Source organism: Fonsecaea multimorphosa (genome assembly GCF_000836435.1).
Source record: "Fonsecaea multimorphosa CBS 102226 unplaced genomic scaffold supercont1.2, whole genome shotgun sequence".
Lineage (NCBI taxonomy): Eukaryota > Fungi > Ascomycota > Eurotiomycetes > Chaetothyriales > Herpotrichiellaceae > Fonsecaea > Fonsecaea multimorphosa.
Window position 1 is genome coordinate 673,638 of NW_015971636.1, and position 17,103 is coordinate 690,740.

Here is a 17,103-nt window from a genome sequence, read left to right on the forward strand (position 1 = left end):
TGCGGTCGGTGTCCGGCCGGATAAACACTTTGGCCGAATTCCGAAGACGCCCGGATCCAGCTCGCGTTTCGCTATTCTTGCAGAGGTTGTTCACGCGACCTGGGAGCACCATTGATATCTCTCGCATCTCCGGATACTCTGCGGCTGCTGCTACTGGCTGCGCCTCTTGCTCCTCTGCGTGATGCTATGGCGTGCCTTGAAGGCGCCATGGCATCTCGGAGACGAGATCCTGCCTCGATGTTCGTCCCTTGACATTCTGAGAACTCGACACAGACCTGGACTGTTCCCTTGTCATGTGCGATATCTGCATGGTCAAAGCCCAGGGGCTACAGGGACCTCACCGGCGCTTGTCCGCCACGCCAGACTCTCGACCGACGCCGAGTACGTCGACGGACTGCGAGCCGACGAATCCATCAAAATCGCAGGCCTAGTGCGCAGTATCAGGAAGCAGAAAAACGTCACCTTTGCCCGAATCGGCGACGGATCTACGCTCGCCAACGTCCAAGCAGTATTCCCGGGCCCGCAGCTGGCGAAAGAGTACGTGGATTCACATTCAAAAGAGCACGGACGAGTTCTGATACCAAAACTTCTAGCATTACCAACGGCGCCTATGTGGCATTGGTGGGGAAGTGGATTCGTTCCAAAGGAGCAGGACAAAGCCATGAACTGCAAGTCGAGAAGATCGAAACACTCGGTGATGGCAACACCTCAGTAGGTGCCCCGGATGCTCCTTGATGCGCTGCTGTCCTGATCATGGCGATAGGAAAACCCCATTCAGAAGCAATCCATGTCGACTGATTTTCTTCGAACCGTTCCTCACCTTCGAATGCGCACAGCCTTCCACTCTCTTGTCAACCGGACTCGCAGCCACTTGATCTCCGCGATCACGTCGCATTTCTGCAACCGACCAGACCCCGTTTATCAAGTCCTACCGCCACTCATAACCTCTTCCGATTGTGAAGGTGCCGGGGAAGCTTTCACGATAGCCCCGCAAAGCCATGAACAGCTTCCGGGGACAACGCCAAACACATCCAAGGGACAAGAAAAGCTCTACTTCCGAGAACCGAAATACCTGACTGTGTCGTCACAGCTACATCTTGAGGCACATGCTGCTGAGCAGGGGGATGTCTTTGCATTTTCACCCACCTTCCGTGCTGAAGAAAGTGATACCCCGCGGCACCTTTCCGAGTTTTATATGCTCGAGGTTGAGCATCGACATGTTTCGTTTCAAGAGCTGCTGTCCCGGGTGCGAAGTCTGGTGGCGTGTCTCGCGCAATCACTTCAAGAACACCGCACAGGTAAGGAGCTGGTGGAGTACTACTCAGACCAGAAACACCGACCCACGGATGGCGACTTTGTGGATCTGCAAGCTCGCTGGGATAGACTTGATGGGAGGTGGCACGAAGTCGACTACACATCAGCCATGAACGCGCTGACGAAGGCTTACGAATCGAGTGGTGGCAACCTCTTCGTTCACCGTCCTCAGTGGAAGCAGGGATTGCAGTTGGAGCACGAACGGTGGATCGTCGACAATCTTGCAGAAGGCAGGCCAGTTTTTGTGACGCACTATCCGAAAGACCTCAAACCATTCTACATGCTTCCCTCATCGGCAATGACTCCTCCACCCCAGGACACGACTCAATCAGACTCCAGCGAGGGGGACACCGTAGCCTGCTTCGACCTTTTGCTGCCTTTCGGCTACTGCGAAGTCGTCGGGGGAAGTCTCAGAGAACACCGACTGGAACATCTCATTCAGTCCATGCGCCAGAAGGGGCTGATCAAGAGGAGGACGGAGGTGTTGCCGAATGGTGGTGACAACGGCAACGGCAACGGCTATTACCCGTTTCTGGAAACCGGGGAGACGTTAGGGAATATGAAGTGGTACGCCGACCTTCGACGGTACGGGAGCAGTCCACACGGGGGCTATGGTCTGGGGTTTGACCGGTTGCTGGCGTACATGACGGGAGTCAGCAACTTGAGAGAGGTCGTTCCGTTCCCGAGGACGTGGGGGAGAGCGGATTGCTGAATGGCACGTGGTTGATCCTGTTGAGCGGAGCGAAACAGAAACAAGTGTGTTGTATATACCGAAGTCTGGGGGAATGGGTAGACCACCTGCCGTAGTGGTTATATGTATAGATTAGGAGAATCCACCCTCTCCCTCCCTCTCTTCTCCACTATCGCTTACATAGTACGTGATGTACTCGGTAGTTACAAGGGAAATAAAACCAGACCAGAAGGGAGGAAAAAACCAACCCGAATCAAGGGGGCCCAAGAGGGCCTGTTCTTGCTAGAATTATCCAGTCCGATTTTCCCAGAAAAAAGGGAGGAGGAGGGGGGCGAGAGAAAGAAAGAAAAGAAGGACATCAGTGTCAATGGATAGAAAAGGGACGAGACGTAAAAGGTCTAAAAATGGAAATACATATGATGATAATATTCCCCTCGCCTCGACAATATTGTCATACCCGGTCTTAATCAACGAGTAATTAATTATCCATCCCGAAAAAACGGAGTCACAACTCGAGTCGAGGTAATTAGGTCGCCCTGCCTCCCCCGACCACCAAACCCAGGTCTCAATGAATCTCAAGAAAACAAAAAACCATCTCAATGATCAGCTAGGGTAAGCTAGCCTGGGTAGCTAGGCCTAGCAACACGGCTTGGTCGCCCACGTCCACGTACCCACGGCGTAACTGCCCGGATTAAACAGGCCGGCCGTATAATTCATGACCTGGGACATGTCCAGCTGCGTGGTGTCCATGGTCATTTTCGCCCCGGGGGTCACACAGTTCTGCTGTCCCGCGCAGTAGGTGAAATACTGGGACAGGCTATCGGGATTGCCCTGGCCGCCCACGGTCTGTCTGAGGCCTTGGTCGACGTACTGGCCCGAGGAGGCACCCGCGACAAAAAAATACGTACTCCACACACCCGGGGAGCCGGTGTCGTAGGTCATGACGGCGTGGAAGACGTTGTTGTCCTCGCCGTAGTGGCTGAAGAACCATTCGATGGAGATGCCGTACCGGCCCGGGGAGATGAGGTCGACTTGGTAGTAGATGCCCTGCTGCGACGCGCCGAGGATGTGTCCGTACGACCAGAACGGCGCGAGCGTGTAACCCGGTAGGTTGGCTGCGGGAAATAGCAGGGGCGACGTGTCGTTGTTGCGCGAGTTGACGCTGTATTGGGCCTGCGTCGCGGCGGTGACTGCCAGGGGGGTGTTTGTGAACCAGAAATTCGCCGTCACCCACAGGGTCGTCTCGACTTGGTCGAAGATCTTCCACTGGATCCCGGGATATTGCGAGGAGAGGTCGAGCACGGTGGCGTGCGAGGCGTCGGACCACCCGTCGAAATACGTGTTGGTGCCGCCGGGGTAGTTGCGCGTTGTTTGGGAGTTCGCGGCCAGCGGGCCTACGGGGAACGGGATGGGGCGGGCGAGGTACAGCTGTAGTGGTTGGGAACTTGTGGTGCTGCCTACGGTCGTGGAAAGCCACCTCCCCGAATGGATGCCGGCTGTGTTGGTCATGTTGGTGGTCAGTTGGACGCCGTTGCTCACTCGGCCGAACAGGGTGCAAAGGCCAGAACTGGCCGTCCACGAAAAGGCATAGCATGCAGTGCCCTGCCCAGCTGCAATGTCACATTGATTCGCGCAGCTGTCGTAGGTCGGCTGTGTCGTGGCTCCAAATGGGTTATTGCCTGCATTGGTATAATCGGACTTGTATCTTGGTCAGTACCAGACGAATGGAACTCTAGCGGCAGGGATGGGAGACATACGGCACACTCGATATCATACAAACGACCCTGTGCCGGATTGACTGAGAGTTGCCCTCCTGAGAGATAGTCAGCTGCCGACATTGGGCTGGGAGACGCGGTCTTCTGCTTGCTTACCTTCGTACGTTGACATGAGGTTATTGTTACAGATTGGATCTTGAGGGTATGCGAGCGGGAAGTTCGTGGAAGTCGCTTGAGAAAGATCCGTTGTTGAAGATGTGGAGACCGTGCTGCTCGTTTGTGCCACATACGTTGTTGTTGTAGTAGTCGTTGTTGTCGGCGAAGCAGGTGCGCTTGATGAAGACGCCAGGGTGGCCGAAGACACCAGGGCGGTGGTAGATGATGTTGCCGTCGTTGCCGTCGAACCGTTACATAAGAACGTCGGGTCATTATAATCCGTCATTTGGGGATACCCGGGATAAAGCATCCGGGCGCTGTTAGTAGTGGCATTGCCCCGGGTAGCACAGGTCAAGGTAGAGTAGGGGTAACAGTTGTTGGTCGACCCTTGACTCACGTCCGAGACTATGAATGTCACTCCGAGGCAACTGTTTGCCAGAAGGGCGTTAGCATACTGACACTGGTTGATGCAGTCTGGCAGGTCGAATGCCAGCAGCGGTTGCGCCACTGAACCCGTAAAGGACGTAGCACATTCGATCTCGAAGTTGGCCATGTTGCCGAGAAAATTGTAGGAATAGCAAGCAGGGGAACTGCCTGGGCATGCTGATGCCGATCCAGTCGGAGCAACCCCGCAACTTGTAGGAATGGATGATGTTGTAGATGTGGATATAGAGGACGATGTAGCGAGAGACGACAAGGTGGGCGACGACACTGGAGTCTGTGTGGTGGTAGTCGTAGTTGTGAAGATTGGATCGGTGATCGATGGATATCCAGCATAAAGCAGACGAGCACTATCGACGTTCGCGTTGGAGACCGTCCCAGTTATGCTGGACAGCAGAAGGCAGTTGGGACTGCTTCCACTCGACGAACCAAGGTAGCCAACACCCACACATCCAAACGGCTGTGCAACGTTGTATTCTGTGCAGTAGGAAACGCAATTCTTGAGCGACGTAGCTGTCGTGGAATTCCCGTTTAAGACAGTTCCCTGCAGACCTGTGGCACACTCGACCTCGTAACAGTAGCCGTCGCTGTTAACATTGAGTGCTTGGTGGTTGTAGGTGGAGCACAGATTGGTCGTTGTTGGAGTAGCCGAGCAATACGAGGCTGCAGTTGTAGATAGGAGAGCGACCGTGGTGCTTGCACTGGTTCTCGGGGAGGAAGTGGCCAACGAGGTACTCGTAGGTGACGGACTGGATTGTGAGCTGAATTGACTCGTCGTAGCTGCGCCTGAAGATCCTGGATGCGAAGTGGATATGAGGGTAGTACTGATCGAGGTGGATGATGAGGTCGGCGAACTTGAACCAGGTGAGGAGCTAAGAGGATTTGAGCTGGAAGAAGATTCGAAAGAGCTGCTTGGGGTGGTCATGGTGCTAGACTGCTGTTGGCTCGTCGAGGCCGTGTTTGGTCCTGACGAGCTGGCAGAGCTGGAACTGGGGCTCGCCTGGCTGGTCGTTTCTGCGACTGTTGACGAAGTAGTGGACTGGGTAATATCGGAGGTGGTGGTCGGGGGAAGCTGCTGCATGCTTGAGGTAGACGGAACGGAAATAGAGGTACTCTGACTGGTTGATGGAACTGGCGATGAGCTGGTCAGAGTGTTTATATCGCTTGTAGTTGTGGAGGTTGCAGAGACAACTGTTGACGACTCTGTCGCGCTTGTTTCACTGCTAGAAATCCCTGTGTCGTTGAAGACAACACTGGGAGAATATGGCTGGTTGACAAGGATCGCTGCTTGTGCAAATGAATCGGCTCCCCTGCTGACAGTGCTAATGTTGAATTTGAGATGGCAGGGATCTGTATTGGCAAGCTGAAAGCTCCTTAGTTCGCGCAATAATTAGAGCAGGGGGAACCTTACGATATCAAACTCTACCGCAACACAAGGCCCCTGGGACCCTGGAGGATACGAGTTGCATGCAGCAATGCAATCAGCGATATCAGACGCCGGGACTACTTCAAGATCGAAGCCTGGAAGGTCGGTATCGCACAGAATCAGGTAGTTATTGTTGACAGTTCCGTCAAATGGCGAGCGGTCATAGCAGTTCGGCGTCCCGGTGGTGGTCGGAGCTGGATATGCGGAAGTCGTTGTCGAAAAAGTTGCTGGGCTCGAGGAAGATTCAGGCCCTGATGTCGAGCTGGTTACATCGGTCGGCGAAGAAGAGGACATTGAGGCGCCTGAAGTAGAAACTGATGAATCCGACCCCGAGGCAGTGGTAGACATGGAAATGACACTGCCAGATGTTGACGCCGAAGTGGTTAATGGGGATTCCATCGACGTGGTCACGGCCGAGGTGCTCATTGTGCTTGTCTGGGCCAAGTTTGTTGTCGACGAAGTCGAAGATGGATTCGAACTTCCCGCGGGAATGACAGTGATTTGGACAACAGGACAGTCTTGTGGCGGTTCGCCATCAAAAACGATATTCAGTGTCGAGCCAGAGAAACAGAAGATAGCCTGCCCACCAACGAACGCGTCGTTCGTCCAGACAAGGTTGTCGTTCTCGTTTACGGACCAGAGCGTGAAAATCTGGGGCAACCTCTTCATGAGCGGTGTGTCGGGCGAGGCTGCGAATGGCTGCGATGAAACATCTCCGGGGGTCGACACATAGTCGCTCCCGCTCATCAGCTGGCCGGCGGATGAAATAGCAAACGTGGCGGCTTGCTGTATGTCATTCGTGACTGTTCCATCGTCGCTAAGGAATTCGGTCGAGCCATCCAAGGAGAATGTGAGATATACTGGTTCTCCAGGTGTAATACTAAATACCAGTCAGTTTTGTGGCTCGATGATCTGGAGGAGAACGTACGTCGGGGATGTCGATGCGCCGCTACTGGTGCTTGAGCTCGTATATGTCGCGGGACAGTAGCTGATCTCAATGGAGATCGTCGTGCCAAAACACGAGACAGGTGAAAAAAGACGCCAGGTTAGGGCGATGCCACTGAGAACCCTCCAATTCATCTCGTACGTCTCCTCCTATTTGGTCGATCCGATAACTTACCTGAAAGCACAAGGACTAGTACCGCGCTCATGAGAAAAGCACAGAGTATCGTGAAAGACTCGGAGAGGCTCGGTGGTCCGTGTGAGACGGCCAGCGCGACTGGAATGATCAACACGAGGAGTCGGAATGCCCCAGAAGGGGCCAACCGCTTCGGATCATCTCCTTCTCCTTGGATCGCATTTGGCAGGGGGGAATATCCTCCAAACCTCCTCACAGAGCTGAAGGTCGAACAACATCCTGAAAGCATGACTGTGGGCTGGGGAGCTGTGCTCTTCTAGCCGATCAAGGGATGACCCAGTTGACGAACTTACGGCGAGACATATTTTTGGTGTCTTGAATACAGGCATGGCTATTTCTCTGGGCCTTAAAGAGAACCTCAACCAGACCTTGCCTTTCTGTCATACGATCATTTCAAGATGACCTGTAATTATCGACATTGATGGAGGAAGAGTGAAAAGCCAAAGCAGTCCTCAAGCCCTGCATGGGGACTAAATTTGCCGCCGCTTTTGGTGTCGGTAGCCGCGACGCCGACTGCGATATAAGTCCAGAAGATTGCGATAGAGAAACGCAGCTTCGAAAACAGATTCTCTCGAGCAGAGTCCAAGGGCTTGCCTTGGCTACTTACAATAGAAGAACAGGGAGACGCAACGGGGCATCAGAGCCAGTTTGATGTAAATCTACGCCACTTACCAGCTTTTTTACAGTCTTTCTCGCTTCAAGGATTCGTAGTGGAACAAATTGTGAATAAATATACATGAACTAGTTTTGATCTTCTTTGAATGTCAGACACCCTGAGTCCAACTTGGTCCGGTGCATAATCAGTCAAAATACCAGGCTGCTGGCATCTCGAATAAACACAGATCCCCCTCCTTGAATCCTGATCGACTCCATACATAACAGGCAAATCCGACAAAGAGCTGCAGTATCCCAGATAACATCTGCCCGCAGCGGCGCATCGCTGACATGGTTCGGGGCATCGCTCAGCCATGAGCCCCTGTGCGTACATTCCCATTAACCTTTTAACATATGAGATCAGACCTCGAAGACTCGTCAACCAAACTCCAAGGACCTCTGTTTGGTATCTTGTTGTGTGCGCGAGGAACAAAATGAGGTCCATCCATCAAAAGCCGACTAGCGCCCGCCGATAACACTGTGCACCAAGGTTCCAATATTTTCCACGCGGGACGCCAAAGTAAGGCTTGCAGAAGGGAAACGCTCAACATAGGGGCCTCGACGTGCTCAGTCGTCACCCAGATCGTTCTTCCACCTAACCGCATCATCCTCACCTGGCTTGTTCTTTCCATCCTCGCGAATTGGAGATATCGTCATCGTTGAAGCATTTTCAGACGCTGACATCGGCTCAGGAGAGTAAATCCACTTGCCCGCCACCCCAGACAATGGAGACAGGACGGACGCTGTGCGTGGAGTGTTCCCGTACGACGCAGACTGAATAACTCGACTTAAGCTCAGTCTCGGGCGAGATCTCCCATTTGAACCCGTTCCTACTGAGATGCCGGATACCGGATCAATGCCAGACACAACACCGGAACCTTCCATGATGTCTGCCTCCGCGGCCGCGGAGAAGCCGAAGGTCACGGGTGAGTCTGCCTGAGGAGTTGCGAGACCCGAAGTCCGCGAGGTCATCGTCATGGTCCTCCCCGGTGCAGCAGGTGACTGCAGAATCGGATGATGAGAGGTCGAGGAGAAAGTAGAGTCTGCGTGTGCGAATACACTGTTCGCCGGTGAATAGGTTCCGTCAGTAGGACGCTGTTTGAGGCGGGCTAGTAGGGGCAACCATGTGCGGAAGGCCGTCCAGCGCGTCATGGGGGCTTTCTGCATGGGGGCTATCGGAGAAGGAGAGACTGCAGCATCCTTCTCGGACTCTCCTAGCATCAGTGGGCCACTCCTGTTGATGTTCCCCACGCCTTGAATTACTCGTCCAGGCCGCCGTCTCACCAAGCCACGGATCTCACTCTCTTCCATTTCCGGTGTCACGGCGCCTGGCCCCACGTCCCTCTTCATAGCCTCAACGAGCGTCCAACTCGATTTGTAGATGCCGCCCGTGGTTTCCTCGCCCGGAACACAGTCCTGAGGACTATTGAGATATGTGTACAGCCACAATGCATAGGTCCCCACTGCCCAAAGCGCAAGTAGCAGTGATGTAATGAATAGGAAGAGGAATGAAAATCCCCAGTTATGCCATCTCGAATATCGGCATGTCGCTTTGTCTAGGATGTAGGAGAAAGGATAGGTTTGGTTACGGTACAGCCAGAAGGTGAAATCTGTAAGCTGTGAGACGGATGACAATGCTCCAGGAGCTGGCGGCGCTGATTCAGAGAAAGTGTTCAGGTATGTTGTCAGCGTGGAGAGTGCGACGGGCGAGTATGAGGTCGTGATATTAAGGGTTGGAGCGGCAAGTGTGTGCTTCTGCCCATTTATGGTAATGTTGCTTTCGGAGTGGTTGTTCCCATTGAGGCCATACATGCTCACATACTGGACAGTATGCCAGAACGTTGTACAGTTAGCTGGGACGTACTTCCAATCCACTTTGCCATGGCTCGAGTTCCCGCTGTCTGTTTCATCGTCCTTGTCACGTCGAACGGGAGTCCTGTCAGGGAATGGAAGTCCGCTATCACTGTAGCTGCTACCGTCATCGTCGTCGTCGTCGTCATCGTCATCATCGTTAAGAAAACCCTGCTGAACACAGGTATCCCCCACCGTAATATACATCGGTCCAGGCAGCCCAATACGTTCTGCGTCGTTAATGGCAAATTGAACCACTTGAAAATTTGTCCAGGCAATGGACTCGTTGTCATAATCTGGCATGACCGCGCTGATATCGCTGCTGTATCCTGACATAGCCGTGACCAGACTCGAGAAGCTGAGGACGAACAGAGAGCTTGACACAATCCAAACAATAATCAACCTCGCGCGCCAGCCCCGGTTCGTCAACAAATCCGCGGCCAAGCGCCCTGTCCTCATCAAGCCCGGAGGCACAAAGGCGAGGGATTCGAATGTATTGTAAGACACGGGAGCTTCGCGCATTGCAAAGGCCAAATACTGTGATGAAACCTTGAATGTGACCACCGCAAGGAAAGCCTGTCCTCCACGCCCAACGACAATATCCCACACGATATCGATGAATTTCGCCGTTGAGAAGGCCATCTTGCCCCACGAGACGGTGATGTAGAAGAACCCGGAAGGGTCCCAGAGGCTTATCGATGGCTTGTCGTAGGGTGTGAACAGTCCATTGAAGTTGCAGTGGGTGAAGGAATTTGATACCCAGTAATCGGCCGAAAAGGCGTACCATTCTGGAATCTTGATTACGAGGGCGAGAATAATGATCGGAAGAGAGAAGGCGAGAAACACAATGACATGTTTGAGGAGAAGTGTTGGAACACGTCGTTGCCGAGGTGTAGCACCGACGTGATGGCGGTTGTAATTGTCAGTAAGCGTCGCGCTGGTCAAACCGGTGCTTGACCGCTCCTGTTCGCGCACGTTGTTGGATGGATTCTTTTGTGTGCTCCATCTCCTCAAGTTGCTCCAAGACCTGGGAGCCTTATAATGCGCTCCATGGGAGATTTCTGGGGCACCATCAGAATGGGATTGTGTCGGCGCGAACATGCTATCTCGCAAACTGGTGTTCGAGTGGTCCGTCAAGGGCCGCTAATCGTGCCTTCATTCCCCGAAACTCAGGGACCGGAGAACGAGGGTGCCGCAGCCGGGTTTATAGCAGACAGCCAGCTTCAGAGTCTGTCCATCGGAGGTTGAGGTTGAGGATGATGAGCCAAAAGTGAACAGGACGGACAGTGTTTGTTACAGGGCTGACATGCAGAGGCGAGGGGAAGAAGACGTATCAGATCGGTGGACGACTCCGGAGACTCTGGACCACCAAGCGACAATTAATCAGAGCAGCACTATGCAGGGTCTCGCAGGGCTTGAATTTCCGGCGTTGGATATGCGGAGCAGGCCCAATATCTTTGTGCAGGACTCAAGCAATGGGATGTGAAAAGCACGGAGGCAGGAAGAAAAGGCGTTCAAGAAGCCGGGGAGTAGTAAGAGTGCGGGAAGGCCTTCAACCAGAAGAGGCAGTTCCACAGCAGGCGAAGGAGTGAGCATATCCCAAGAGAGTTAGAAATGTTTATGACCCAGAAACATCATTTGCCAGCGAGAGAATCCTGACTGTGTTGCAATCCGGGCATTGGCCGGTGAGATATTTTTGAATCCTCGTGGTTGCAGCAGCACAGACTCTTTTGGAGGGTTGATGGCCTCGCCCCCATGGTTGACGGACATGGTGCTCGAATGACGAGTCTGGATTGTGGTGATCAAGTCCGGAGGCTTCTGGGCCTTCAAGATGATTGAATGTCCAGGCCGTGGAAGATGGAAGGAAGCCGAAGGCGTGATCTGCTGTGCAGTAATATAGAAGAGAGAGCAGAGAGAGCAGCGAGAGCAGGGAGAGCAGAGAGAGCAGCGAGAGCAGGGAGAGCAGAGAGGTGCGCAGGATGTGCACTGACTGTGCAGGGACCTCGTTACCTCGTCGCACCATATAACCAAACCCTGCTAGGTGCCTGCTAGGTGCCTGCTAGGAGCCTGCTAGGTAGGTGCCTGCAATGCCCGCCCACTGAATCGGAGCTACGTTTAGCCGTCACCGTGGCCTATTCCCCGTCATCTCGCAGTCTCGGTCTCAACCTCCCGTCAACCGTCCATGTAAAGTGTCAATCAATGTAAATATCGCCGTCAACCACAACCTGTCGAGGAATACGAGGACAATGAGACATCGAGCCTGATCAGGCAACTAAGCTCTGTTCCTTATCTGTTGTTTTTCTCCTATCAACCCCCCGGTGGTCAGAAGGCCTTTCTCAGCCATGCCACACCCATGGTATGCAGCGAGTATCAAGCTATCCTGGTGTACTCGACTGTCTACTCTGACACGTGTGCAATGCAAGTCATGCTGATGCTGATGATGCTGATGATGCTCATGCTCATGCTCATGCACATCTTCATGCCCGTGTCCATTTGCATTTCCAGACGCCGCGCTATGGGGTCGTCAAAACGTACAATCGCAATCAAAGGAGCCACACACAGAAAGCCAGATGCCCTTTCATTAGTCACCACATCGGATGCGGTTCCTCAGTCCGCTTCTCTTTGTTTTTCTTCCTCATCATCAGCCTCTTCCAGCTCCCGCTCCAGCTCGCGTGCCAATTCATCATCCGAGTCTTCTTCTTCCTCTTCTTCCAATTCCTGCGCCTCTTCCACCTCCCGTTGTTCCCGGCTGATTTGGTCCTCAGGTGTCGCTTCTGGCTCGACTTCGCTATCAACATTGGCAACCCGCCTCAGAGCGCTCCCCGTGCCGTTCCTCTTGACCGTCGCCGATGTGTCCAGATCGCCGGTTGACCTATCGTTATCTCCGTCTTCTCTTCTTCGTTTGGCCCCGCGCCGGTCCCGCAAGCTCAAGGCGGAGCTGACCGAGTCCGTGTCACTCTCGCTCTCAGCATCGCTACCCATGAACTCTTTCAGCTCCGCCTCGATATCTGCCCACTCGTCTTGATTGATTGTGATTGGACTGCCATCATCAACCAAGTCCTCGAATGACTCTGCCGAAGTATTCTCATCTTTGATGGTATCCAATTTCAGCCTCTTCCGTGCGGGTTGGTCATCTTCCGTGTCTAACCCGGTTGTCTCGCCTTCGGATGAACTGAGAAGGAGATCATTGGGCGGAGCGCTTGACTTTTCCAGGTTGTCGCCAAGCTCACTAGACATCTCCTGTTTCTGCCGCCCGACGCCATCGAGCAGGTACGGTCTTTCGTCCAACCTGCGCCATCGTTGCATAGACTCGATCAACCAAGCGGTACTGACGACCTTGATGCCACGTTTCACCGCTTGCTTGACCTTCGCAGTACCTGGCCGCGCTGCAATGACGTGAGTGACGTCTCTGGTGACCTTGTCCGTGATGGTGGCGCCAAAGGTCTTAGCCCAAGTACTAATATCGGCGTTTTGGATGTCGGTGCCCAGAGGTAACACTCCACTAAAGACAATTCTGACACCCGACAAGACCCTCAGCTTCATGGCGGGCATCACCTTCTTGATGTCAGGCACAAACATCAATTCCACGGACTGGCCGTCGCTCTCATCCTGGGAAGGCAGAGGCGCCTTACGCTTGCCAGTCAGTTCTGCGACTCGACCGCCCTTACCTCCCATCCGCTTTCGGTCATACTCGGCAAAGAACGCGTTGTGTACAGTGGTAAGAGTCGCCTCGAGGTGAATCAACTCTTCATCGTCATTTTTCAAAATGCTGTGGCGCGCTTTGTGTTTCGCTGGACCCGTAGAGTTTGACTCAGAGGAATCCGACGAGTCGCTCGAGTCTGATTCCGTGGATTGCGACGCGGCTACCTCGCCATTAGCAACTGCTTCAGCTTCGTCTTTCTGGTCCTGCTGGAGTTGCATCTTGAGAAGGGGTTTGCCCTCCAATTGCAACGCAATAATTTCTTCCTGGCCTTTCGTCTGCAGTTCTCGTACCGCAGGATCATCCCCGCCACTCATAGCCATCAGCTGTTCGAGTGCTGAAGTGCCATTTTGTATGGTTGATGTTCCGTCTTCGGCAAGGCCATTGGATTCCTGTTGGCCATTCTCGCCAAGCTCGCCATTCTCTGTGCTTTTTTCCTCGGGTTTGCTGGGCTCTGGTTTTGGCGTTGTTTGGATTTCCTCCTTCTTGGGTAAGAAACTTGAGTTGATGTCACCGATACCGACAAAGAAGTCAAAGGGAGTGACCCGAATCAAGTTGGCACTCCATTTCCAAACATCGCCCCTATCATCGATAATAACCACCATTTTAGTGTCTACAGGGAACAGTCTCTCCAGATTCTTGGCGATCATGCTGCCACTCTCATCTCGACTGAGAATGCGGTCGCCAAAATATTTCCGATCCGGGTCGACAATATTGGCAATCTGCTGAGCATATTGACGTGTTCCCATGGTGTAAATGTGAAGTTCGTAGAGTTGCGATATATGGTCCAGGAACTCGGCGAGCCCGGGTCGAAGTTTGATGTAATACCAACAACCTCTCATGCCTGGACCGTCATCGATCAGTTGGAAGGCACGGACGTCTTTGACAGCTTCGTAATTTGGATTGTCCTTGTCTTTTTGCCATTCCGCTATCGTGGGGTCTACGGCAGCATGAATGATTGTTTGATCGAGATCAACCACCAAAGAGAGTTTGCGTGATGAAAGTAGGCGACGCTTCGCTTCTTCGTCTATCCGGCTTGCTTCTTCCTTGCTGATAGTGAGGTGAGGTGTATCGTGGGCCATGCGAATAGGAGCGCGATCTGCATCGGTGGTTTCACTGCCGGCCTGCACACTTGGACACCCTCAGCGCATGCTTTCCAAGTTCAATGATGACCCTAGACTTACGTTGTCATGTCCTTGCCACAGTTAGTGCACATACCAAGGAACTGCACTGTGTGCGGGCACTCCTCTTCGATTTCACAGATGTCGACACTGCGCACCAGTAAGTGAAACGCTCCAACCATGTCCTGTGGCGCACTCACGGATGGGTTAAGACGTCCCCTTCCCACACCCTCCAGGCCTTGATTGTACCCTCGAGAGTGCTAGGGAAGTGGGTCACAAACTTCCGGTTCACTTCTTTTTCTTCCTCATCATAACGACTGCCTTCTTTTACTATGGTGGTGTAGGAGTAGAGAAATAGGTCATCATTGCGAGCGACAGTCTCGCCGACCCGCTTCTCGACTTTTGTGATTGTGAGAGGGTAGTGGAGATTCTTGGGTAGTCGTAATAGCATTCCGAGCGCGGTGCAAGCAGTTGTGACATTGATCGGGGCATGTAGGTGACTTTGTGGTCAGGGTCGAGATACGCACAACGAAGCCCGGGCGGGGGTCTCTTTTGGTACCGCGGCGGCCGTCGGAGGAGCTTGAAGCGAGAAGAGTTGTATTTAGATGGTCTGGTGGTGGGAAGGAGGAACGCGCCTTTCAGAGGGGGCGTGAGAATGGGAGTATAGGAGTCTTCGCCAGGGTGAAGGGTGAAATATGCAAAGGTGTCGGCACAGACGCTGTAAATTGCTCAGTGAGAACCTGTGCGCAGCCGAATACCTGAGCAAGATGTCAATACGAGGGAGCACACGCAGGATGTGTCGCAAGTGGTCCAATGACGGCGAGGTCTCGATCTTCGCGAATTGGAGGTTTGGGGGATGGAGAAAGTGATAATGGGGGGTTGGCTAAGCAGATTGTGGTGCTGATGTTCCGAGGGATCAATGGATGGGGTTTGCAGGTTCGATGAGCTCCGATACAGCTCAATTGCGGCTTCGTCACTGTAACCACTGTAACCGCTGTAACCAAGTAACCAACGGGCAGGGAATTCCACTGTCCGGTCCGGCAAGCTTGTCTTTTATAACACGCACTCCACGCTAGCCGCTGCCAATCAATCCTCAGCAATGCAAGAAGGCGCTCGGCTTCAGCCCCGCTATATGCCGTCAGGGGACAGAGTGACAAAGAACCCAATGAAGCTGATCATCCGATGGTCACGAGACTCCACCTCGCCCAGCTACATCACCAGATTTGGGCGCTTTGGACCGTCTGAAGGGAGACAATTTGGCTTCATCCATTGACTATGGGGTATATGAGACCGCTTTTGATAAGAGCGCCAGGACCTGCGTGTTCCTACAAGCAGAACTCGACCACAGGTGCTTGATGTACACGATTAAGTTGGTCGGTGTGAGAAGAAAACATGCATCCCCATCCCACCTTTGGATAGATACAAATATTCTCAGGTTCAATCACCCCAAAGGTTCCAGCGACAATCTGGCGCACCGTCCCGTATCCAACAAAATAGTTTTACTTGCTCTTGGCCAGAGCAACCGCGTCGTTGCCCAGGTCATAAACACTATACCATTTCCTCAAGAAGCTATTAAAGGGGATACATATTAGCGCAAAGCCACTTGATGAATGGGAGAAAGTGTTGGTTGAACATGGCTTACCTGTCACCAAGAATAGCAAGAGGACCGGTAGGAGCTGGGAAGTCCATGCCCATGAAGCTGCTGATGCAAGAGCCTTGAACCTCAAGGATATAGTCATGAGCTGTGATGGAGAAGTTATACCCGCTAAGAGTAAAGGTGATATCTGGGAGCGAGTCGCGCTTGTCGCATTCGACGGTGTATTGGCCATTGAAGCCCTTTTTGGCGCCAATCTCCTTGTTGAGCAGTTCTGCGAGAGTGCTGGGAAGAGCAATCAGCGAGGTGCCGGTGTCGAGAATGACACCCGTGTTGTCAAGATCGGCCGAGTCCTTGCCAAGTGTGATGGAGTCGAGATTGACCTCCCAGTAAGCCTTCCGTCGGAGGGGGATCTTGATCATCTTGCCTGTGTAATGGTTGCTGTCAATGCCGCCGAAAGTGGCCTCGGACTCGGTGCCGTCCTCCGTGTTGCCAAGGTAGAATGCAAAGACAGGTTCGTCAAGCAGTTTTTGGTCCACCATGTTGTAGAACGGGGGCGGAATGTGGTTGACCGAGATGGTATCGTAGCCCAGACCCAAGATGCCATCGAATCGGCCAAAGGCAAAGGCCAGACCAGGTTCGCTGGTCACCTCTCCAAACAATTGATCCTTGATCTTGAGGTCTCCGATGCGCAGGAGGTCCTGAGAGATGAAGCCAGCCACCTCTCCAGATCCATAGCGAATTCCGAATTCGGATCCATTCTTCTTAAAAGTGGACGAGGCTGAGGAATCGTACTTCTGATGGAGGTAGCAGGCGATCGAACCGCACTGGGTGCTAGGGACCCAGAGGTTGGAGCTGCCAGTATCGAGGACGACCTTGAACTCCTGCGGTGGCGTTCCAAGAGCAATGGTACTGAAATCTGCATCTCATTAGATGGGTACTTGTAGATGTATGGAGAGTAGCATTGCTTACATTGCGCATTCAGAAAGTTCTCGACTGGAACATCGTGGGGACTGTCAGGGCGGATTGAAGTGTCACGGAAAATGTCCTCGCTGGCACCACCCATCGGCTTCTGGGTGTATTTATGGCGAAGGGCACGCATATGGTCGCCAATGTTGGCAGCGCTCTGTGATGGACGTTAGAGAGGACGGGTCAGAAGATAAGACTCCAGCATCTAACTGACCAGCTGCTCCGCCAAAGGCACCTTCTGAAGCTTCATACGATGCATGCCCGCATCGGCGGCACCGAGCAGCGCTGCTGCTGCGATGACAAGACTGTTCTTCATTGTCACGACCACCAATT

The 17,103-nt window shown here is 53.2% G+C and overlaps 5 protein-coding genes across 5 annotated transcripts; 1 reads left to right on the forward strand and 4 right to left on the reverse strand.

Annotated features, from left to right (window-relative positions):
• Positions 1 to 181: 181 nt before the first annotated feature.
• Z520_01191 (uncharacterized protein) lies at positions 182 to 2,026 on the forward strand (the record flags this gene model as incomplete). The annotated part of the gene is made up of 3 exons (XM_016771709.1): positions 182 to 537; positions 594 to 711; positions 764 to 2,026. 3 exons carry the CDS (start codon positions 182 to 184, stop codon positions 2,024 to 2,026), a joined length of 1,737 nt encoding a protein of 578 aa, XP_016636848.1.
• A 615-nt stretch (positions 2,027 to 2,641) lies between these two features.
• Positions 2,642 to 6,823, reverse strand: Z520_01192 (uncharacterized protein; the record flags this gene model as incomplete). Its single annotated transcript, XM_016771710.1, has 5 exons — positions 2,642 to 3,703; positions 3,763 to 3,818; positions 3,877 to 5,680; positions 5,729 to 6,623; positions 6,672 to 6,823. The coding sequence occupies 5 exons, from the start codon at positions 6,821 to 6,823 to the stop codon at positions 2,642 to 2,644; spliced, it is 3,969 nt and encodes a 1,322-aa protein (XP_016636849.1).
• Positions 6,824 to 8,102: 1,279 nt separating this feature from the next.
• On the reverse strand, positions 8,103 to 10,487 carry Z520_01193 (uncharacterized protein; the record flags this gene model as incomplete). The annotated part of the gene is made up of 1 exon (XM_016771711.1): positions 8,103 to 10,487. One exon carries the CDS (start codon positions 10,485 to 10,487, stop codon positions 8,103 to 8,105), a length of 2,385 nt encoding a protein of 794 aa, XP_016636850.1.
• A 1,506-nt stretch (positions 10,488 to 11,993) lies between these two features.
• Z520_01194 (uncharacterized protein) lies at positions 11,994 to 14,658 on the reverse strand (the record flags this gene model as incomplete). Its single annotated transcript, XM_016771712.1, has 3 exons — positions 11,994 to 14,217; positions 14,271 to 14,357; positions 14,408 to 14,658. The coding sequence occupies 3 exons, from the start codon at positions 14,656 to 14,658 to the stop codon at positions 11,994 to 11,996; spliced, it is 2,562 nt and encodes an 853-aa protein (XP_016636851.1).
• A 1,048-nt stretch (positions 14,659 to 15,706) lies between these two features.
• Positions 15,707 to 17,086, reverse strand: Z520_01195 (vacuolar protease A; the record flags this gene model as incomplete). The annotated part of the gene is made up of 4 exons (XM_016771713.1): positions 15,707 to 15,776; positions 15,850 to 16,720; positions 16,774 to 16,927; positions 16,985 to 17,086. The coding sequence occupies 4 exons, from the start codon at positions 17,084 to 17,086 to the stop codon at positions 15,707 to 15,709; spliced, it is 1,197 nt and encodes a 398-aa protein (XP_016636852.1).
• Between the last annotated feature and the right edge of the window lie 17 nt (positions 17,087 to 17,103).